Here is a 23,063-nt window from a genome sequence, read left to right as displayed (position 1 = left end):
CATGACTGATGTACAGAGTTCCTGAGTGTTCTTTGATTTCTAGTAAATTGATGGCAAGAAATTTACACTCAGTTATCACTTAATAGTGTATATGTTGCATTTACATACCTGATACATGGGCATTTTATGAAGAAGTTCATCCATGCTTGCAAACGCCTGGAAAAAAGCAAAAAATGTATAATGTGCAGAACTGTACACACCCAACTCATAACAACAAAGCCAATCAATAATTATTAATTAAATTATAGTTAATTTCCTAATTTCCTTACTGTCAGATTAATTGATTGATGGCCTTACATGCAGTGATTGATTGATTTACTAATTGATTAATGGCCTGAATGAGTCATTGCAAAGAAATGACAACAATGCACCACATTTCATGCAAGTCCAAAACTGGAGTAAGTAAATGAGAGAGTGATTGTATAATGCACTTGGAATATGAACTTCATACACAGCCTCAGCTATCATCAAGTTCTCTGTGGCTCAGTGGTAAAGAATTGAACCAGAAAAACACACAACTGTAAGGTTCATATCCTTGTGGGAAATTCAGATTTTTTTCTATCATTCATCACCTATGACAAATTAATAATATATTTTCTAATTTATTCTATCACCAAGCCCAAAGTTCACCATCTTTTTTTTTTATCTAAATGTATTTATACAACATTCACAAGGGTAAATATCAAGTAACACTATGACTAACTGTCAAAAAGCCTTTATTTTTATTTCTGGTTGATAACAAAAAGCCTTTCTAATCATCCAAGACCAAGATTATATTTCCTTCTCAGACTCTATGTCCTTGGAAACAAGAGAGGTAAGATTTCTTCAATGTATGGACAAATATACTAACATCATATTTTCCTGCTTGTCTGTCAGGATGCTGAGCAAGCAGTTCACGCACATCATTAACACGACCTTGGAGAACCAAACAGTAGATCTGAGGGGAAAGCAGAAGGCCTTATTTGTAAAATCCCAGCAACAAATGGAATTTAAATGAATGAGCATTACCCTGGTTAAAAGAGAAAACACATTACTTACAGCTGGCCAGTATGAAGGGCTATTATAAGGCTGCAGATGCTGTAGTACTTCTTTAATATACCTCTCTGCATGTCCATTTTGAACCCATTCCAACAAATAATGCAAAACAGCCCCTCCTGAAGGAGAATTTCCAAATATTTGTCACACTATTAACAACAGTTGTACAGTATGAAATCAATGCAACAGATCAAAACTCAGGACTCAGAACTGTTTATTCTTAACTTCTAGTTTCATGACATTAGCTATGTCTTGATTCAAAGAAAGATGGGGCAAATTGTTTTTCCCTTTCATTTGTCCATTGGACAAGCATGTTCCAGTGTTTAATTGAAGGAACATAAAATCTATTTGTTGGGTAACTCATGGGCTGATTTAACACCCTTTTTATTCATTCTTGGGGTTGCTCCAACATAATCTTTGCAGAAATTGGAAAATTCTCTTTGCACTGTTCTCCATTACTCTTCACACTCATCAAAGGTTTGTTCTTGACTGCAATTCAGACTGGAGGATGCAATACTTCTCTCATCATAGGGAGCAATTTTGACAACAACACAACTCCACTCATCCAAAAGCAATTTTGTTCTTTTGTAATCATGCAAATCTTTGGATGCTATTTTATTTGTTTGTTTTCTCCCTAGGCTACAACATTTGATTCTGAGACAAGAGTGCATAGTCTTGCATTCATGTCATAGTGTCAAAGATAGTGTGGCAAAAATTGGGAAGAAGTGTTTTTCTAAGCAATGAGTTAATGAAAAACCAATAGTCTCAAATCATAATTCAGTATCAGCATGATGAAATGTAAATCTTCAGGTGTTGAACTTGGGTAATTCACTTTCAATCTGTTTTAGAGACTAGTTTTAAATAAAGTTGAATTTCCATGTACTCCACAGACAGCTTCTCCCCACACACATCTTGACTTAGTTTGAAGCTGTTTCATTATGCAACAGTTTTCACAAAACTGTTGCATAATGCAAAACGTGTCAAGTCTCTTTCTTGTAGCTTGTTCTACAATTCTTTTGCAAGCAAACATAATGCCCTTGAAAGGGAGAGACCCTTCCAGGCCTTTACTTCAGTCACCACTTAATCCTTACATTCTGTTTTACAGCTACAGGTCTTCTCTTACCTGGCAACGTTTCAATAAAAAGTATCTCACACAGATGCCAGACAGTCTCTATAAGTGTTAACAGTTGCTTCTGGAAAGCAAAAAAGACAATCCAACTACTTACTGACAAAACACAAACAAAATGAATAGTAAGGTTAGGGAATGCTAAAAGGTTGTCATAAACCAAGTTGTTTCAAAGGAAACACCATAATTATTGTTTATGGTTTGATAATATGATCTGAATCAGCATAGACTCTTATGATTCAATTTCTCCCACAGCTTCTTTGCTTTCATTTTGATTTAAAGTGCATAGAGTCTTCAGTCTTATCTCTCTGCTTGAGGAAATGTAATGAAATGCTGTCTCTATAGTTTGATATACTTGTACAATATTTACGTGATGCAAATGAAACCAAACTAACCGTATTTAAAAGTACATTGTAACACTACAGGTATGCACATACTTGTGAAGCAGATGAAGGAACTTTGAATCTTAAATCACCCAGAGGTTCATTAGCATCTTAAAAATAAAGTGAAGATTGTTTAATTGACTTTCACATACACTAGAGCGAGCATAAGTAATAGAGAGTTTTCATTGGGAAAAACCCTAACCTCCTATCCACACAATGATGACTCTGAACAAAAATTGATAAAAAAATGTTCACTTAGTTAACAAAAAGCTGGTCAAAAAGCAGTTACCGTCAAACTGAACCTGGTAACACAACAAAAAAGACCAGCTGAATTTCTTTTCAAGTGCACTACATCTAAATCCAGTGAGTACCAAGAGTGATATACACTAATCAAAGAGTAGGCATTGTTTATTTCTTTGCTAACATTTGTTTTCAGCAGCAAACAACAATGAACATACCAGACTTTTCTTCCAGATCCAAGATGCATGCTCTTACTACACTTCTGTATCTTCTACTGAACTTTATCAAGCTGTGAAAATAAAAAAAAATTATCAAGGTACATATTAATTACAAATAAATTTTCTAACATGAAAAAGAGCTTTTCATCTTGGAAGTTCACAAAGTCTCAGTAATTGACAAGTTTGTGAATTCTTTCTATTAAAATTTTAAGCAAAGATTAATATACAAGGAAATGTTACATCATGCTTCTGCTTGAATACCAATAAAGGCAATGTGATCCAACTTGAACATTTCCAGTATCAGTATAATTTGTTATTGCAGTCTTGCAGCCAAGAAATTTGGCTGCTTCCTGAAATTTTTAAAAAGGAAGCTTAAAGATTGTCTTTTGCCCCTTTTCTGGCGGTCCTTTACAGAGAAAATTGCTGGCAAAAAATTCAGCTGGCAATCCATGCTTTTCATGCAACAAAATTTTGCTGGAAGCTCGCGCACAACCCTGGAAATCTACTCAAAAAAAAAACTGCAACCATCTAAATTTGGCAACCATGGAAAGAAGGAAACAATTTTGAACAGGTGGATTTGCAGTAGAAGTTGCCAATTTAGAGGTCTGTGGTTGATGTACGTTCTAGTGGCAAGCATTTAAGTTAGACTAATACTTGAATCTAACACTAAGAAACTGTAGTGCTGCATCCATAGGGGAGTATAACAGGATAACTTTGGTTTTATCAACTGAGTTGATAATGAAAATTGTCCACTGAAAGTTTCAAAGCTGACATTTCAAGTGTTAGTCCTTTAACTCAGTTGATAAAACCAAATTTACCTTAATATAATTATATTTCTAGCCACCATTTTATAACTGAACAGATTTAGGCTTTCGGCATTCAGAAAGTTTAGTTCACTCAGTCAGTTGTACCTTGCCTTTCTCCCTGTTCCTCCAGAATCAGGAACATGTTGAAGATCCATAAAAATGGCTAGGATACAAATAAATATGACAAAATTAATATGACAAAATTATTCCATGCTCACACACTTTGGCTTTCCTTTGATATCTTTGATTACTCTAAGGTCTATGTGGTATATCAACTTTCTAGACACGGTAATTACCTAAAACAAGTGCAGTTCATTTAGATTTTTGTTATTCTTAACCCAATCATTTCACTCAACATCTATACTATAATTCAGGACATGTTTAATCATATAACTCCTTAAATTCCTCAATTAAACCTAAATTAATTGCAATTTAAAAAATATACCTGATTCAATTATTTAACATATAATTTATACACAGATATTTTGCAAGTTGTGTAGAATTTTTCTGAGCCCTGAAGGGGCAAGGAAAAATATGAGCAATGAGCAACATGTCCACTTGAATTTTTTGTTAAAACATTGATGAAGGGTTAAATTATTCCACTATTATTTCACTTTAACCCTTTAATCCCATGAGTGACCAAGACGGAATTTCTCTTTTCAATATCAATACAATATCAAGCAGACAAGTGATGAGAATAAGGAAAAATATTAATTAGGGATTATTGGTTGATCCAATACCAAATTCTCCAAACTAACATCACAAGAACTATATAGCAGAGTGTGAGGAGAATCATTAATGAGATCTTGGGAGTTAAAGGGTTAAAGTTTTTTTATTTTAGTTTGCAAATCGCATTCCATGGTCTCATCTGTGCATTGTATCAATCACATAAAAAGTATGTGAAAGAAGAAAACAACACACACAAAACCACTGAACTGTCTGTTGTGAACTACAAAATTGTCTGTTGCACATAAAATTATTTCTTGACAATCAAGACTGAAAAACAAAAAGAATAAAAACCAAAGTTTGGATTGTTCAGAGCAACCCTTTTGTTGCTTCATATTTTTGCCCTGCTCTAAAGTGTAATACCACGGCATATTTTGTGCACTTACAAGAACTTATTTGGTAAAATAACATAGTAGTGGAAGACTATTGTACTATAGTTTCTTACTATGTACTGTAAATTGTCACCTAACCAAGCTTTGCAAGTATCAAAAGTGTTGCTAACTCATCACAGAATAATCTTTTGTTTGTCATCAGTATTTATGAATGACACTAAATTTGAAACAATATATTTTTTGGCTATTTTGAAACAAACAAAACTATTACTCAAAGTCTATTTCAATAATACATGTATTTCATACCGTGTGTTTCATTAATTAATTTGCGGGTTATTAAACTTTGAAAATCTGCTCCCCATTGGACCTCATGTAGAACAGGAATTTGGCAGTGCTCTGAGCCCTGAGATACTCCTTAAAGAGAAAATGAAGTACTTACACTAAAGTTATTGACATTAATCCTTGTTGACAATGCAATTGCATCAGTTTTCTTGTGGTTACTTACTTTAGAGGGCACTAGAATTTACTACAAAGTACTGTCTCTCCATCACAATTAACCATCTCCTGACAGTTTGTGAGAACTGGTTTTGGTTAAGGAAGAGAAGCTGCAGTCAGCTTTTAGACAGGGATAACTAACAGTTCTGTTAACTTGCTAGGGTCACATGATTTCAGGTAAGATTAGCCATGTGATTCAAAGTCAAATCATGTGATTTTGTTTACTGCTAGGCATGATTCGAGATGAAAAATAATAGTGCATGTCAAGAACTTTTGTAGGTTCCTACTTGGATCCATTGCATTACTTGTTTAAAATAGAGGAATTTGTTAAAAAAATTAAAGTCAGGTGCAGTTTTCTCCCTGGGTTAAGACATAAGCAAGCTTTAACTAAAGACTGTCTTCTAAAATATCTTTTGCCCTCTGAGTTTTATCCTCAAACACTTGCTACAAATTTAGCTGTAAACTGGTGCATTTCAATAGAGAAAATGCATTTTGGGTAGGTTGGGCCATAACAATGCCAATATATGTGCTGAGTCTTACTTAGCAGTGGTCTAATCAAGTTTACTAAATAGCAGTTTCAACAATTTTTAAATTACTACCTCGTTTGATTATTTAAATGTAATAAATAAATGCTGAAATCACAATTAGTTCCAATCTGGTTTCTTGTTGCAAATTTTAATTTCATATTCTTAGGATGACTCATTACATGAGGTGACCCCAGAGACCTGCAGGCAAACAATGCCGTGAAAATCTGTGGGTATGTACTGTAGCTACAAGCATTATGTTATATAACAATCTTACTTGACTGGATATCTGACTTATGAACAAGTATTCCACTTCCTGGTACCCAGTACCCTGCAAGACCCTGACATCCTGGAATGATCTTTACAAATAATGAAAAATGATAGAATCATCAGCATTGGTAGCTTCACCTTTTCAGGGGAATCAACAATGACGAGAAGGTGGCAAAGGGTGTAAATGTGACTCATAATTAAGCCCAAAATTATTACATAATTTGAGAGTTTTACACAAAGGTAAGGTAAGGTGAGATTTGAAGTTTTCTATTTTAAATTATTGGTGTGCGAAATAATTTTTAAAGTACACTTGACTTGACGCACCAATTTTTTTTTAACTTTGTGCATGAAATGGGAACAGGACCCCCTCTTTTGTTACCCTCTGATAAAATTTCTCAGTACACTAGCATTAATTGTGATCCATACCCAGTGGAGTCCATTTGAGGTTTTACTCTAGTGGACTCACATAGGGCTTTGAATGTGTCATATTGCATGCGTTCCGTGTTCGTTAACAAAATCGAATACCTTTACAGGCACAGTCTTTCACAGTTTAGAGACTGGTAAAACGTTAATAATCTTCTTTAATGTTCCCATTGAAAAAATGGATACAAAGTCTTAAAGGGACTAAAATAACTCTTTTCTAAAAAGAAGAAAACTATGAGCATAACTTCCTCACTGGTTGTTACGCTTTCAGAGTAACAGTGTTAGCTGTAGAGGCTTGCTTTCTGACAAACGTTTATGAATAGTACATAAAGACTTCCTGAATCAGCAAAATCTAAGAATTCTCCTCTTTTAGGACAATATTTTCTAAAATCTGGACTACATACGATAGGTTCTTGAAGGGCACGTGTAAATAGTTTAATGTATGCACAATGTCACAGAGAATTCAGACTGTTGCAGATATTGCCATAAATCATATTTTAACACGAGAAATACAAAGTATCACGAAAATCTGCTCGCAAAATTTTGCACAAAACAAGAATTTGAAATAAGTACAAACCGTAGTTGGAGCATCAGTGGCCGCCATTTTGTTCACCAGAGCACCCGTGTGTGACGGTCCCCGATACCAGTCTACCGACGGTCAAGAAGATTTGGCGGGAAAATAACGAAGGCCTCTGTTGGCTACCCTGCTTCCGACAAAATTTGCAAACTTGTTTCAGAGGAATGCCGCTTCAGTGAGCGCGCCGGAGAGTGCGGAGTGGTTCACTTTTCAACGCAATTTTTTTATTTTGAAGACGGGAGCAACTCAATGAAGGGTGGGAGTCGGGAGGCAAAGGAGGACAAAAGTACGGGAGGCGGGAGAACGTGGTACGAGAAGCAGAAGACTCTGACCCCCTGTCCCCCCCCCCCCCCAACTCACAAGAGTCCTCTTTAAAGGATACCATTAGTTCATACGGACCCCAAAATTCGCACCCACTGAGATATATTACAGATGAAAAACAACAAAAAAGAACTGGTCAATTAGTGGAAATTAACATCTGTGGTACTGTCGTTGCACGAATTCTAGTGTTAGACCAGTAGTTAAAAACAACCTAAACAAGTGCGAGTGTGTGAGTGTGTGTGGTTGAGGGAGGGGAGGGAAGGGGGGTGTCTGAGCCCTCCGGACCCTCGCTCTCTATTAGCCTCTGTGTATAAAGCTGTTGGTATCTGTAACGGGTCACGGAGATATATTGTAAGGAAGAGTTGTCATATGCACACCCAAAAGACAACCACATTTATCAGAGATATATTGTAAGGAAGAGTTGTCATATGCACGTGCACACCCAAAAGACAACCACATTTATCATGTTGACATGAGAAGATCAAGGTCTTTTTTTCGAAACGAAACTCAGTTTATTATAACAATGGAAAACATAAAACTCTTTTATTTGAATGATCACCTAGCTTCATGATTTTTACCTCGGTCTACAAATAGTTGTTTGTTTGTAGCGCGTTTAGAACGCAAACTTAAAGTGGCTGACAACAAACGTTTACATCTTTAACTTCCTATTCTTCTTTTTTCTTATACACTGAGTTTATTTTCACAAGGAGTCTGATCTTATTGCTCGCGATCACCATCTTAATTGACGAAAACACCGGGAAGCTATGCTCTCAACTGTACTAGTTTCCTTATCGTTAAAAAAGTAAAAAAGTCCATAAGCGAGGGTACCATAAAGCTCAGCCAATCCCTTGGAATTTCTCTCGGTTACGGTTTGTATTTTCCTACCTTAGGTAGATATTTTTTATATGAACCTCACTTCAAAGGAACACAAACCTTCTATTTACACTTTCAAACTATCAATAGTTCATTGGCTGACCTGCAGATAGCCATAACTAGTCTAACGCGGGTTAGTAACTACGATTTTAATAAGTAACTAAACAATCTAAGCCATCTGCCGAAACTAAATTGATCAGTGTTGGGAAATACTTAAGATTTAAGCAATTTTACTATCAAGAAATAGGTTGAAAGGGAAAATTATCAAGTGAAAGATCGGATATATAATTCTAATCCACAATATTTTACTTTAGTTATGATAATTTCAGTATTTAATTGTCTTCGTTTGCCAGGATGCCGAACAAAAGCTACACAAAACTAACGTAACTATAGTGTAATTTGTTTTACTTTTAAAGATTTCACAACATATTAACCGACATCTTCAGGCCAGTTAACCTAATGTTTATTTTGTTTTTTTATTTCATTATTTTCTTTTTCATCTTCGTTGAAGATCTTGCAAATTTCCGTGACTTTCGTTATTTTGAAATTTCAACAGACTGTCATCACAGACGTTCTTCTTCAGCTGCCAATTTCATGGCTATTTTTGGGCGCAGTTTTTGCGAACCTACTAAAATCTTAAATGTTCGTAAGCTGTTAATTAGCATTACGTTTACAGGAACGGCAAAAAGCAAAATTGACATCTGTCGTGTCTCACCTTTGTCTGTAATTCTTAAATCGAGCCAGTGGATATGCACTAAAAAAAATTATTCTCCATAGTCAATGGACATACATCATCTTAGTATCAAAAGGATTAAAAGTAGAAGGCAAGAAGTTCAATTTTTCTTAACGTTCGCGTCAAGCTTAATCTCTTAATCGCTCTGTACACAAACTGATTGTTTCTTTTCCGCGAACTATATATCTCCGAATCGTTAAGTCTTGCGCACAGCATTCATGGAAAACCGGGTCTAAGTTGCTGACTAGTTTGGTTATATATAAACTGTAGAAGGTGTTAAGATTACGTCGTTTTAAAGCATAGATATAAAGTTATTCATTTTATATTGTAGCCTGATAAATTTTTCAGCGCCTATAAAGATTAAAGATTTTTGAAGATCACCATTTTTTTAACCAGCTACTTATGCGACTGCAAGCAACCATTTCCATTACTTTGGAGAGCATAGGAGATTTCTACCCTAGTTGTGAAAAATTGGTGCTTCATCTAAACTCTTCGTTTAAAATCCAGATGCCTTTCCCAGATGACGAATCCCTTGTAAAAGTACAAATCTGTCGCAACATAGAGCGAAACAAGGTAGTTTCATTAGATGGGAGTTTAGAACGAAACTCGTCTAAAATTTCCTGAGTTGTGGCTTGTCCCAAAGTTGTTCCTTGTGACGCAATGAAAGTCCTTATCTGGAGAATTAAGTCGTCATTCTCGTTTCCATGCCCTGTCTCATTGCTAGGCAAAATGTTGTTTCTAGCCCTCATCTTCGCCAGCAGTTGACTAGAGTGGACTGGTTCCGTGCCTTCTGCCGACGAACTGCTCATGCCCATTTGGTCGCCACTGAAGTGAGGCTTGACTTCCAAAGTGGAGGAGGACTGTTAACCACAAAAAAAATAAGTATTAGAAGCTTAATCATAATTCGCCTGGAGTCAGAAAGGTGCTGATGCGATTAACAACAGGAAACGAATGGAAAGCGATAAATAGGAAAGTGAAATATCGCTAATCAAAAGCTTTACTCTTCTAGTTAAACTGACAGAGAGTGTGTATGCGTGTGTTTAAATTTTTTAAGTACAATTCTCACTTTTGCAGCTTCCTCTGAACCGACCTTCTTCTTCTGTCCAAACCGTGGCCTAATCCGAACAAAAAATATTTACATATAAGTACTTTTAACTTCAACAGCCTACAAAAACCAGCAACGTAGTGTACGCACATTTTCCATCACTTGGCATAAATGTAAAATTTCCGCGTTTGGCTCTATTTGACATTTTCGCACCACTTTCTTTACCACTTGTAGCGGAGCTTGCAACCCGCGCGCTTCACGACGAAGCCCCATTCATGCTTGCCACTGATTATTTATTTTCACGTACTTTCCATCAATTGCACTCATTTCCCACCCATACCTTAAGTGGCAAATTTTTCCACTCTATCTGAGAAACACATTACGTCATAAAGTTTCCTTGCTACTGGTAAGATCTGTTTATCTCAAGCAGACCTTAAACGACAATACCTCTTTGCGGCTGGTTCAGTCAAACCAGATGAACCTGACACGCCCGTCCATGTAGGAACCCCTCTGTTCGCACTTAGACATAACTGGCGTGATCGTTTCAGCGCTTTCACAGCATGCTCTGCCACACGGTTTGCCTCTGTTTCAATCAGTGCGTAATCCGGGTTGCTGGCCTCCATGATGACGTCATGCTTCAACGCACTATGTACACCTATTAAAATGGGCAAAATAGGCGATGTCTATAATGGAGCCTATTTTGCCAGACTCATTTCGTATTCCGTTGCATAAAGTTAATCTCCTTGGGCCTAGTTGTCCCTAGACCGATAAGCGCTAACCCAAGGTTAAATATAATCCAGGTTTCTTTGTTCCCTCGTTCAAAAGCCTTCTTAGGATAAATTTCTCTATTCTTTTAAGAGCATCCAAAAATCAAATTCTACACAAAAATAATTCTATTAAATTTTCTCTTTAAGCTTTCACATCTGAAATTTAGATTAACACTAACCCTGGGTTACCTTAACCCGGCCCTGGCTGCTAGTCCAGAAAAGGCAACTCCATGGCATTTCTTTTGGTGACAGTTCCCCACCAATCATCAATTAAACTCCTAAAGGGAGAGAGGTTCACTCCTTGTGCCGGACCCGTATCTATCTCCTATGAATTCATTATCCAAACTCTACTTGTAATAAAACCAAAAACTATTGATTTCTCTTCCTTCCCTTACGGTGTAAAGAAATTTCACATTTTAATTTAAGACCAAATTTGACAAAGTTGTCCTTTGACGAACGAATTTAAAAATTTGACGCCAAAGAAATAGCAAGATAAACCCAAACTGAATTTCTACTGCATTATCTGTGGATTCCGCAAACCTTCGTAAAAGCATCCGACAACCTTCCGAGAATAACTCGCCCGATGGGATGACCACCAGCCAGTGTCGCCGAATGTCAGAGCGACGTCCTGTTCTCTGGCAACAATTTTCACGAAAATAAGGCGCTTACCTAGTTATTATGTACCCAGTTTTGACCTTAAAAATTGTCATCTCAACCATCAAGATAAGTAAAAAAACAAGACTACATCCAGACCTGATTTCTTAAAGAGATGCTTCAGAATAAACTCGTCCTGATGAGCGTTTTGCTGTTTCTGTTCTTCCATTTCTTCTGCACTTGACTGACTAGCATTCACTGAGTTGTAGATTTCGCTGTGATCCAGGTGATCGATGTGTTGACCGTCAATTACTGCAAATCACACAAAGAAAGTGATTATACAGAAAACTCGTGCCAAGCGCTCAATCAATGAGATGTAAAACAAGTCACGTTTTCCCGCGCTTTGGGTACTTGTATTTTATTTTGCGTCCTGATTGGCTCTTCGTGATTTTTTTCCTCAAATCTGATTGGCTGTTGTGATCACTTTAGCTTTGGTTCAACGACACCTAATCGGAATGCAATCAAACCAGCAATTTGGTTTCACACGTGATTCAGATTGATTTCACCTACCTCCTCCTTGACGTTTCTTTTTCATTCTTTTTTTCTTTTTTTTTCGCTTAACTTTCTTCGTCAGTTCATTATCGCTCAAAGACGAAAGGTTCTTTTTTCCTTTTTTCAAAACGTGACCAGTCTCTTTTTCAAGGCTTCCCTGGTTGTCTTCCTTAGGAATATTATCATTTTCCGCAATTGTTGCTGTGTTCTCTCTCTTTGATTCAAATTGTTCTGACGTTTGAATTTGGATGTGGGCTTCATCTTGTTTAGAAGAGGCTGATGTAGATTCTTCTTTCTCTACATCGTAAGAATCGACTAACATGGCTTTCGCTGCCAAATCTTCATTCACGAACTCATCGTTTTCTCCACTTTTCTTTTCCTTTCCCTCGTCAATGAGACCATCTTGAGCGGAGCTTTTTTCACCAACAGTTTCCACGTAAACTTCCTTCCATGCTTCTTGCCCTTCTTTCTTTGATTCCTTATCCTGTGACAAGCTTTGTGTTTCAGCTATGTCCCGCCAATCGATCGAGAAAGCACCTCCACTAATTTGTGCATCCTTTTCTATTTCTACCTTTTTCGATTTTTTTGTTTCCTCGTTATCGACTTGACGCTTCACCACATTTGTTTGTTCAGCCTCCCTTTTCTTCCTTCGACGCGATCCCAATTTGACTTCACAGTTTGACCCAGCGAAAATGGCGCTTGTTTCTGTGCCGTATTTGACGTCACAGTTGTCTAATGTGAAGAGCTCATAAAGGTCATTGGACTTAAAGAATCTGCGTTGCTTGGGATCTTTCAGAACTCGATTGGTGAGGAACTGTTTGAAAATTTGCCTACGAACGGAAAGAAAATATTTTTTGTCGACGATGGTAAAGTAGGTTTCGTTTCACAACGAAATTAGTTACCTCTTCGGCGGATTTACGTGAACAGAGTCTATAACACTGCACAGTTTTCACTAATGACATAGGCATATCATCTGCGTGTGAGCGTGTGCGAGGCAAGCACATGTGTCTTGTGCATGTGCTTATGAATGCGTCGTCCCTATTTACATCTTCAAATCAATGTATGTCACATGATTAACTCTTCTTAAAAAAGAAAAAAAAGAAGAAAGAAAAAAATTATCTTAATGTTCCTACCGATGGTAGATCTTCTCCTCTATTGTTCCACTTGTGATTAAGCGATAGATGGTGACGTCCTTCTTCTGTCCGATCCTCCAGGCTCGTTCTCGTGCCTGCGTGTCGGTACTGGGGTTCCAATCAGGGTCATAAATGATAATCCTGTCTGCGCCCACAAGATTCACGCCCAGCCCGCCAACACGAGTGGTGAGAATAAACAAGAAAATTGAACGATCCTGATACACAGAGAAAGAATTATATTATCAATAATGTTATCTGGCGAGATTGCACCTAATATAAACATCCTTGTTTTTGCATAACACTTAACGTGGCATCTACACAAATGTCCTTTGATGAGTCATTTTAAACCAGAGTACAGACAAGCAGCATTAAGCACGGACTGAAAACGAAACGTAGGTGTAGTTTGGGTTCGGTATAAAGCCACTAAATCCATTATACAGAGTGTACCTCGTTGAAGTTTGTGATCAAAGGCTGTCGGGACGCCACTGGTGTCGAACCATCAAGTCTGAAGTATCTATAGCCTCTGGCTTCGACAAACTTTTCAAGGATATTTAACATCTGAAAGAACGATCCCATACCAGGTTTATTTGTTAGTGTTACCTTACAAACACTCGGTGAAAAAGAAAGCTACAACTCACAATCTACCTTGTGAGCTGTACGGCTCTAATGGTCAGAGATACCGTATGTATACCCTCCGGTTAAAACAGAGTTCTGAGGGAATGGCAAAATGGGTTCGTGGACATCGAGTTTTATGTACACATATTACTGCACGACTTACTAACCCAGGTGGATATCTGAGGGTGCCACCATCCCTGTACAAAGGAGAGGGAAAACAGGAACATCTTCGCATACTCCACTGGAGGTCTTCGTCTCATAAAAGTTCATTATATCAAGTATTTTCGCCCGCGCAAGATTCGTTTTAAACGCTTCCAAATATGCCCCAGCCAAAATTGAGGAACATCTGGTTATATTAAACTGATATTCACGACTTCTAAAATGGTCCGCTGTTACTCTAAATCAAACGTGGCTGGCAAATAAACGCTCGCGAGCTTGTGACGTTGACTCGCCTTAATAAGACGCCGGCATTGCAGGCCACTACAGAAGAAAAGACAAAGTAGTTTGTTCGTAAAGTCGCTCTGAACTTTCAACAACCGTTTTCCGTGGTTACACCGCTTAAATCTTATGGAATTGCAGGAGTTTCTCAAGCAGGTAAAATACGAACGACTGTCATTTTGGGTCAACAGCGTTTTCACTGACCTGTCTTGTCTGCGAAAACAGCAATACTCTATGTCCCTGTTCTTGCCACATCTTCAACAAAGCTTCCACAACAATCATCTTTCCAGACCGTTTGGGGTCCCCATACCCATCATCAGGGTCAGGTTCTTCCTCCTCAGCCCTCCCTCCTAGTTCGGCTTTGAGAGCATCCTGTTTGGCTTTAAGAAGGGAGCCTGCTGTTGATGTCAGGTCAGGATGGTTGCAAATCTTCCGCAGCATAATCAGACCAGGAAAAACCTAACACAATGAACGAAGAAACTGAAATTAGCAAATATATTTACATATTTATTTAATCCATCAGATGAAGCTGAAAAGTACTGACTACCAAGAGAGACAGTTCCTTGACAGCAGAATCCCAAATTTGATCACGCTCGGGACACTTCTGTTTTAGAGGTCGATTTTGCAGTTATATATTACACGTTATCAATGTACCTATTTTTTCCATTTCCTTACGTTTGTATTCATTTTTTGTTTGTAGTTTGTTTTTCTTAATTATTTAACTTAACTTTTATCTATGTGTTTAGTTTCAACCAGCGCTAGTGCTACAATCTAATAAACAACATTATTTCGAGTCAAAAAGATAACGTTTTTTGCTGTTACACGCTCTGTCCACTTGCATGGTTTCCCGCGCATATTGCGCACGCTCTGATCGTGATACTAAGACTTTGCTCTCTGTAAAGGGAAAAAGTACCAGGCATACCTTATAGTTACCAGCTAAAATGGCCTGCACCTCTTTGGAGTCTAAATACTGCTGATAAAGTTCACGTTGCTCCTGACTCAATCGACAGAAAAGAACCTGTACAGACAAAAAATAGCCTCAGGTATCTGTTGAGACTAGAACTTACTGAGAATTTAGGTAGCAAAAAAAGACAACTTTTGTGATTATTGAATCGTGTCGTTGTTCGATCAAAATTCCAGTTTCTTTCATCGCAATAAAATTACGGTAACAATCAGGAAACCTTCGGTTTTGCAGCGATCATTAAGCACGAGATAGAACCAACAATTATTAGCTCAAATTACCATTCTATGACCAATACATTGACGAAACCTTAGTGAAGCACAAAATCGACTATCTCCGTCAAACTATTTTTGCACACGACGCTTTCGACATTGCTGATTATAGCAAAATGCTGGGCTAACGTCACTGATGACCCTCATGACACAGAAGGCGGCGAAAGATTGGTAACAAGTGGTTCAAAAACCTGCTCATTCTTTGCTGGTAGATCCAAGCTCATGTTGACGTCTTTCTTCAGTCTTCTCAGCAGGTATGGGTTGATTGTGTCTCTGAGAACACAGGCGCACTTGTATGCTGTTTCAACCTTTGTAATAAACAAAGAGCATTTCTAAAAAAGAGCTGACACTCGACGATTCTGGTTACCAAAATTCGTTGAGGCAACTGTTTTGTAATTTCATCGTCATGATGAAAAGTTACGTAAAACACACGATGAATATGATCAAATGAACTTTCCAAAGGAAAAAAGGATGTTAAAAAATCAGCTTTAAATTGTACTTAATTATTCTCAGATTTTACAAGAATCATTTGTGCTGAGACAAAATCTGTTCAGGGAAGTGAACAGATGATATCTTCAGGCCAATTTAATTAACTTTTAATGAACTTAATGAATGAACTTTCCAAAAGCAAAAAGGATTTTAAAAAATTAGCTCGAAATTATACTCAAATATACATAGATTTTAAAAGAATCATTTGCCTGGGTACAAAATCTGTTCAGTGAAGAGAACAGACAATATCCACAAACAAATATTCAGGCCAATTTACATGTGACTGTAAGATGCTTGTTCGAGACCAAGACCCCTGTATACCTCCCTGGAGTCAGTACCTGTACTTTAGTAGCATTACAGTAGCCCCCCATAGTAATGGGCACGGAGAATTCAGTCATGAACACAGGCAGGGTGCCAAGTTTGCCAGGAAACACAAAGTCAAACAGCGACCACAGTTCTCGCAAGTTGTTCTGCATGGGTGAGCCAGAGAGGATGATGCGGTGACAAGTGCGAAACTACTCACACAAAAAATGAAAGCATTAAATATTTATTAGTCGTGATTTAATACTGAGAAATGTTTATCATCCATTAAGTATCTTCGCTCTAACACGATTGGTCAAAAAATAACCGAACGCCTAGTCTGCATGCACGAGTGTTTCATCGCTCACGGGAGAGTACGAGATCTTCAGTAACGTGAGCCCGCGAGAGGTCTGCACCGGGGTCAGTGATCCCCGATAAACCTCTCTGCGACTCGTCTCCAATCTTCCCACAGGCGAACAAACGCGCGTCCTGCAGCGCTGATAATAAGGGTTCACTCGAAGGTTACCTAGATACATCCTGTAAGTGATATTCTACGAGAAGAGTACCAAGAGATTTAACATAAAAAAGCACAGCTTGCCATTTTACCTGTTTACATGCCAAAGTTATCTCTGCATCTGGATTTCTAATCTTGTGACCCTCGTCCAGAATAACATAGTCAAACCTCTGGGCAAGCAGATGATCCTGATGTTGACGAATTCCCGCAAAGGATGTCACCAACACACCGTTCTCTTTACACATCTTTTTTATCAGCTCTTGCTGCAAGATACATTCTAACATTGAGACTGTTTATTTTCCAGCCTATCTGCGTGTAGGTCTGTTTGTTCGTTTTGCTATACCCTTCTCTATCTGATAGCTTGTCTTTTTGTTCGTTTGCTTGTTTTCATATTCATTTGCATGTGTCAGTAGTTGTTTTAGAGCAATTTTCAATTGTACGTAATCCGAGATTGCGCTGATTTTGAAGTTTATTCGGTCTGTCATCTACAGAACTAGCGCCATCCTCTTGACCAATGAGATGCAAAACGAAAACTGATGACGACTTGGTCGCTTGCGCTTCAATAAGGAGTCTGCTTGTTTTGACTTTAAGTTCCTAGTAGCTCTTGAGGGTATTTTTCTTTCTTCCGATTCGCCGTTTTCATTACTCTGGTTTAGTTTTACGAAACTCGATCGAGAAGCGCTCTTTTATGTGATACTAGTTTTGTTTCTGTCTGTCTGTCTGTCTGTCTGTCTGTAAACCAGCTAATCACTCACTCACTCATTTGATCGAACAGTCAGTTTTCTACACATGCTTGTTTATTTCCTTGCTGGTCTGTTTATGTGTCTGTCTGCTTGTTTACATGTCTGCCTCTCTGTCTGCCTTCTTGTTTGCCTGAGTATACAACGAACCTTGAATCCTTGATAACTTCCTGTTTCGTGAAGTACAGCCACTCTGAACTCTGGCCACCATTTATGAAACTCTTGTACCCACTGATGAAGAACTGTCACAGGACACACAATCAACACTGGTCCTAGCCCTGGCTGCCTGCCACATTAACACAGAATGAATCGTCATTCGGAATCTTTTTCATAATCAGCACATTCTGGTGATGGATATGATTAATCTGTAAGTCAACTTGAGTCAAGTGGTCACAACTGCCAGAGCTACTTTCCCTACTTTCTCCAGAAAGAGACCAAGGTTCAGTTTTTATTTTTAAAAAGGTATAAGTTCATTCATCTTTCTATTCTGTCTTTCAGGTTCAACTTACTTGAAGAGCAGATGGCACTATCAACCAGAACCCAGTTGTTCAAGGAGGGAAGACGTTATCCGATGGATAAATCGCTCTCCAGCAGATAGGTGTATACAAACACCTTGCGTTATCCACCAGATAGCAATTTATCCAGAAAATAGCATTATCCACCATTCAATCAACCAGGTCCAGACAGCTTCAACACATTATAAGTTGCTATTTTCAGTGGAAAGAAATATTTCGCTATTTTTTGCCAATCAAAATAAGGGAGCTTTTCTATACACAATACTGTAAGAGAATACCCACTTCTTCCTGGCTGATATTTTACTGTACTTCAGTCCAGCAAGGAAAACAATCATCTGAACAGTCTTTCCCAGGCCCATTTCATCACCAATAATACCACCAGCCTGCTGACAGTGAAGCTCCCACAGCCACTTTACACCTGTCTGTTGGTATCTAGAAGATACACGTCGGTCGATTAACCCTTTCATCCCTAAGAGTGACTAGCAGTTAGTTTTCCTTACAGTATCACCTGCGAATCAAGCCTTAAGGTCGCAAGAACAAAGGAGATGATCACCAACTAAAGAAGCTCTTGATTGTTGGACAAATTCCCTTCTTACGTGTCATATGAACTTTGTAATAGACCTCGCTCACTGTAGAGTCTCTGTGGCTCAGTGGTAGAGCATCGGAGGGCCTGAACACAACAAACCAGTGAGGGGGTTTGGGAAGAGCTGTTTACATCTTTCTTTCAAGATCTTTCTCCTTTACTAGTTCATCACTCTCACTAGAACTACTTCTTTGCTACACATACAGTAACTCCCAGCTTTCTTCAGTAAAAAACTATTATTGATTCAGTGGCTTTGAAAATAATCAGTTGGAATATTGGGCAATTGCTCGCATGAAAACAATATACCATCCTGGTAAAAATTTGTAGGATGAGTAAAGAGTGGTGTACGGAACAAAGAGACGATTATGGGTTCCTTTAGAGGATTCAAACCTAGGAAGGAATTAGATAGGACTTACTTGTACAACTTGTCCCATAATTTGCCTGGAATCTTAAGCCCCTTGTCAAAAACTACATCAGGATACTCTTCCTCACCACTTTCAACAGCTGAGGAATTGCCTCTCTTTTTGAGAAGTTCACTGATTCTCCATTCCCTGAATCATTAAGTCTTAATTGTTACACAATCATGTATACTTAATATAAATTCACAAAGTTTGTTATCTAGAGCTAATGAGCTAACACAGGGCTAACACTTAAATCATCAGCTTCAGAAACTCTTTACTGTGGCCAACTTACATTTATCAACTCAGTTGATCAAACCAAATCATCTTGTTATACCACCCACTGACACGGCACCAAAGTCTCTTTAGAAACTTACCCCTTTATCAAATGTCATACACTGTACATTATGATCACTGTTATGAGGTTCTACAGCTCAACGTAGCAAAATGAAATTTAATGTAATGCTAGAAAAATTTTGTTTAAGTTATATCTGAAAAATAAAAATTTTAAATTTCATCACATGAATGATAAGATGTACAATCCTTACTGTCAATCAAGTAGAGCATTAAAAATCACCTGATCCTTTGGCGGTATAATTTTTCATTTCCATCATCAACAGGTTTATTGTCATATCTTCTTCTGGTCATTTGATTTGTTTTTTTCTTCTTCTTCTTCTTCTTTGGCTTAAGGCTATCTTCTTCTACATATGCAACATTTAAAGATCTTTTTCCTCCAGTCTGCTTCTCTGATTTAGTTGGTTGGACATCATCCTCATTCCAGTTCCTCTCATCATCCTCAAACCAACTGTACTTGAGCTCGCCTTCATCAGGAACGTATTCAGCATCATAAAGATCTTCATCATAGTTGTCCTTGTCATCATCACCATCCTCAATTTCATCTTCTCTTTTATCATTGCCACCATGCTTGTAATTCTTAGAGTTTTCAGCATCAGTTGCACCAAAATTGTTCTTGTTCACTTTATTGCCATTGCCTGGAATAGTCCCTCCAAATGGTGTCATCTCTCCAGTCTTAATCAATGCATCTTGTCCTGAGAGGTTTTCTCTGACAAGTGGGAATTTCCTGTTTTCACTCATATTCTGAATATTGCCATCTGAAGTCTTAAACTCGACTGAAAATATAAAAACAATGACATGTAGGAGTTAGCACCACATAATTTGGGATCCCATTTCAAAGTCTCACAAGCCTCTTTAATCAGTTGTGGTATCAAATTGTCTTGGAACTTTAAGTTGTCTCTACAAGGAACAGACTTCAACCCTTTAACTCCCAGAAAAAAATGTAAAAAAAACAGTACCCTGTTGTTCTAATTCCTCCTCATTTCCAATACCTAACTTGTGGTGTAATGCCTTTTGAGTTGCTTGTAATTTCTTCAACTGGCGAAGCTAAAGAAATTTGCAAAAAAAAATGCATTATTAGAGTTAAACTTACTCTATCTTGATCAGACTATGCATAAAAGTACATGTACATCTATGCACTCAAAGCATTGTTATCCACCCCAAGCTAAGTAAGTTAAAATCCTAGGAGCAGGGGGAGGGAAGAATTTTCAAAGGCTGCAATTTGGAGAGAAAATATCAAATTGTATGATGACAAATAGTTTCTTCCAGAGGGGTTGGATAAACACTATGTACTTATTGACTGAGTTAGTTTGGGCCATATTTGCCTTGAAGTCATAACATACAGACTGAGAACAGCATGCGTCATTGATCTGGAGCCAAACATTTTCACCTCCAGCCCAACTTAACTCAGTCAATAAGCATTTTTATTATATGACCAATAAGTTTTAAAAATTTCAAAAATTTTGTTTAACCTGAATATGATGCAATAGACTGTCATGTGCAGGAAACCACACAAAAAATTATACAGTTAAAACTTTTCCTTCATTTTTGTGTCAGAACAAGAAACTCACAATTCATCGAAAAGTGTGACTTATTTTCTCATTTCTGTTCACTGCTGTCACTCATTTTTAGCAACAACAGCAAACAATATTTTTACAGTGAAGAAGTACACTAGGGCCAGACGCCTTTTTCCAAACCAGCTCATGTGAACCTGTCCAGCCCTACACATGTCAGCTTTCCCAGCGGCTTTCGATGTGATTGCATGAGCTGGGCTAGATGGGTCATTTGATAATTTCTAGTATAGACACACTCAGGAAAGGAAAATCTTGACAGATGACCTGGTTATCCAGTCTCCAGAATATACTAAGTCTTTTTTAAACACATTCATTAAGAACGCCTTAATTACGGCATTGCAAGCCACAGATCTAGAACAATAATAATTGAGTTACATAAATTTTAAAACTCAAGAAAGCTAGTGCAAAGACAATGAACCTGGGTTTGTATTATTCACCTTCTTTGTGTTGCTATGATTTGAATGTTAATGCAAAGCTTTTCAAAAAACTTTTTATATTGCATTTACAACAACAGAATTATCCAAAAAACACCTTGTTATCCTTTTGTTTCTGCACTGCTTGGGTTCTTCTCCATGATTCATATCCAGCTCCACTCTTACTCTCAACCCTTTTCAATATTTGGTCAATCTCAAGCAAATCATTTTCCACAATCCTGATAATAAGAATGACAATATAATGGGAAAGGTTATTGTACTCTGAATTGCTCATTTGCTACAAGAGCCTTTTTGTAAAGCTAGAGACACACTTAGCAATTTTATGTGCTGATCACAGTGATCTGTGAAATTCACCATGTATGCCCAGGTCTGCAGCCGTTTTCACTGATCGCTGCAATCAGGATATAAATTTGCTGATATCTGTGAAGTCAGATATCAGTGATTTTTTGCTGGTAATCAAATTTGTTGGGATTAAGAAATAAAATGGCCAAGTGTGTCTCCCACTTAATGTGGATAATTCATGATTTTAACAGCATACACACTGTAGAATCATTACTACTGTAAATCAGCCACTAACATTAAGCTACTGAATTGATTGTCAAGACTGGTAAATTCGAAGGTCCTCATAATTTAGGGTTCAGCATATGATCTGGCCATTCACTGATACTAGATGATGAAATTATTCCAAGAATCAAACGGAATGATTCAGCATTTAAGGAAGATTCTGACCTCACAATAAGCTCTGTACAGTGTAAGAATATTAAAACATGTACATTCTTCCTTGATGAGACAAGATGGAACCAATTCTGGTCTTGTTTGCAATGGGGCATATCTCATTATGTGAGAGTTAAGCCTTATCTCTCACAGTTCTTTGGTACATCAACAGTAGTTTGGTACATTGACGCTTATCACCTGATATATAAGGATGAGTACTGAGGAAGAAGTCTATTAAGAAATTCATTAATTTTGAAAAGAACTCTAACATCTAAGGTAACTAATGATGAACCCAATTCATGGACAGTCCATGAGCCACAATGTTACAGAGTTATCTTTGTATAACTGCAATCTTCAACTTAGAGATCGCAATGATGATTGTCAAGCTCTCCCAAGCTAACCTGATATCTTCATCCACAGCTTTCAGGTTTTTCTCCCATCCTCTCACAATCTCCTCTGTTTCTTTCACAGCAATGGCTTCATCGACCTGCTTTAAAACTCCTTCCTCAAATTCATCCTGGTTAAATACATTTACTCCCAGGTTTCTCAACACCGCTGCTTGCTCTTCGACGGGTACAGATGGAATCAAGCCAGAATCAATGGATATACCATAGCTCTTTGTTTTGTGATTTACGGGGCTTGTCTCTTCATCCTCCTGAAAGTTTTCTTCTTCTTTTCCCTCTAAATTCTTAAAAGTTACATCCATTCTCCTTAACACTGGTAGACGAACGGTAGAAGCGAACCTTTTTTGAATTATTCACCAGTTTTCACACAGTTTCGACACGCTTCATTCAGATTATGTAAGAACATTCGGATACAAATTTTTTAAGTCCTCAGCAACTGACGAGAAGAAATAGAACTTCTGTCCATATAGATTAACAATTTCAGAAAATATACTGTACAATAAAATGTACACCTTTCTCGTATCACCCTCGCAGGCTAAGTCCTCTTCCAAATTGTTTCTACCAAATTGCCATGTCAGCCATTTT

General features: G+C 37.7%; 2 protein-coding genes across 4 annotated transcripts in view; both read right to left on the bottom strand.

Annotated features, from left to right (window-relative positions):
* The window catches only part of LOC131787283 (nuclear pore complex protein Nup85), a 54,136-nt gene extending 46,931 nt beyond the window's left edge, over positions 1-7,205 (bottom strand). For both annotated transcript variants that reach the window (XM_066170922.1, XM_059104379.2), the window contains exons 1-10: positions 7,156-7,205; positions 6,163-6,244; positions 5,173-5,280; positions 3,914-3,971; positions 3,003-3,073; positions 2,599-2,654; positions 2,159-2,228; positions 1,039-1,154; positions 851-937; positions 109-156 (exon numbers count right to left, since the gene is read on the bottom strand). In XM_066170922.1, the coding sequence (XP_066027019.1) occupies positions 109-156; positions 851-937; positions 1,039-1,154; positions 2,159-2,228; positions 2,599-2,654; positions 3,003-3,073; positions 3,914-3,971; positions 5,173-5,280; positions 6,163-6,244; positions 7,156-7,182 (723 nt within the window). In that variant the 5' untranslated portion in view covers positions 7,183-7,205. The remainder of the gene's footprint in view (positions 1-108; positions 157-850; positions 938-1,038; positions 1,155-2,158; positions 2,229-2,598; positions 2,655-3,002; positions 3,074-3,913; positions 3,972-5,172; positions 5,281-6,162; positions 6,245-7,155) is intronic.
* A 797-nt stretch (positions 7,206-8,002) lies between these two features.
* On the bottom strand, positions 8,003-23,061 carry LOC131787284 (DNA excision repair protein ERCC-6). Of its 2 annotated transcripts, XM_059104380.2 has the most exons (19): positions 22,476-23,061; positions 21,458-21,578; positions 20,312-20,399; positions 19,576-20,128; positions 19,017-19,151; positions 18,300-18,449; positions 17,653-17,788; positions 16,855-17,025; positions 16,287-16,463; positions 15,651-15,767; positions 15,149-15,244; positions 14,431-14,685; positions 13,621-13,731; positions 13,174-13,388; positions 12,059-12,870; positions 11,648-11,800; positions 10,575-10,782; positions 10,149-10,197; positions 8,003-9,942 (listed from the first exon to the last, which is right to left on the bottom strand). In XM_059104380.2, exons 1-19 carry the CDS (start codon positions 22,778-22,780, stop codon positions 9,562-9,564), a joined length of 4,233 nt encoding a protein of 1,410 aa, XP_058960363.2. In that variant the 5' UTR covers positions 22,781-23,061; the 3' UTR covers positions 8,003-9,561. The 2 variants fall into 2 exon arrangements, with proteins under 2 accessions (XP_058960363.2, XP_066026808.1); XM_066170711.1 differs by lacking the exons at positions 20,312-20,399; positions 22,476-23,061 and having other exon boundaries at positions 21,458-21,531.
* Positions 23,062-23,063: the final 2 nt, after the last annotated feature.

The sequence above is a fragment of the Pocillopora verrucosa genome, chromosome 8 (assembly GCF_036669915.1).
Source record: "Pocillopora verrucosa isolate sample1 chromosome 8, ASM3666991v2, whole genome shotgun sequence".
In the NCBI taxonomy this organism is placed as follows: domain Eukaryota; kingdom Metazoa; phylum Cnidaria; class Anthozoa; order Scleractinia; family Pocilloporidae; genus Pocillopora; species Pocillopora verrucosa.
Note: the sequence above shows the minus strand (reverse complement) of the source record. Positions and strands in the feature narration are given on the sequence as shown.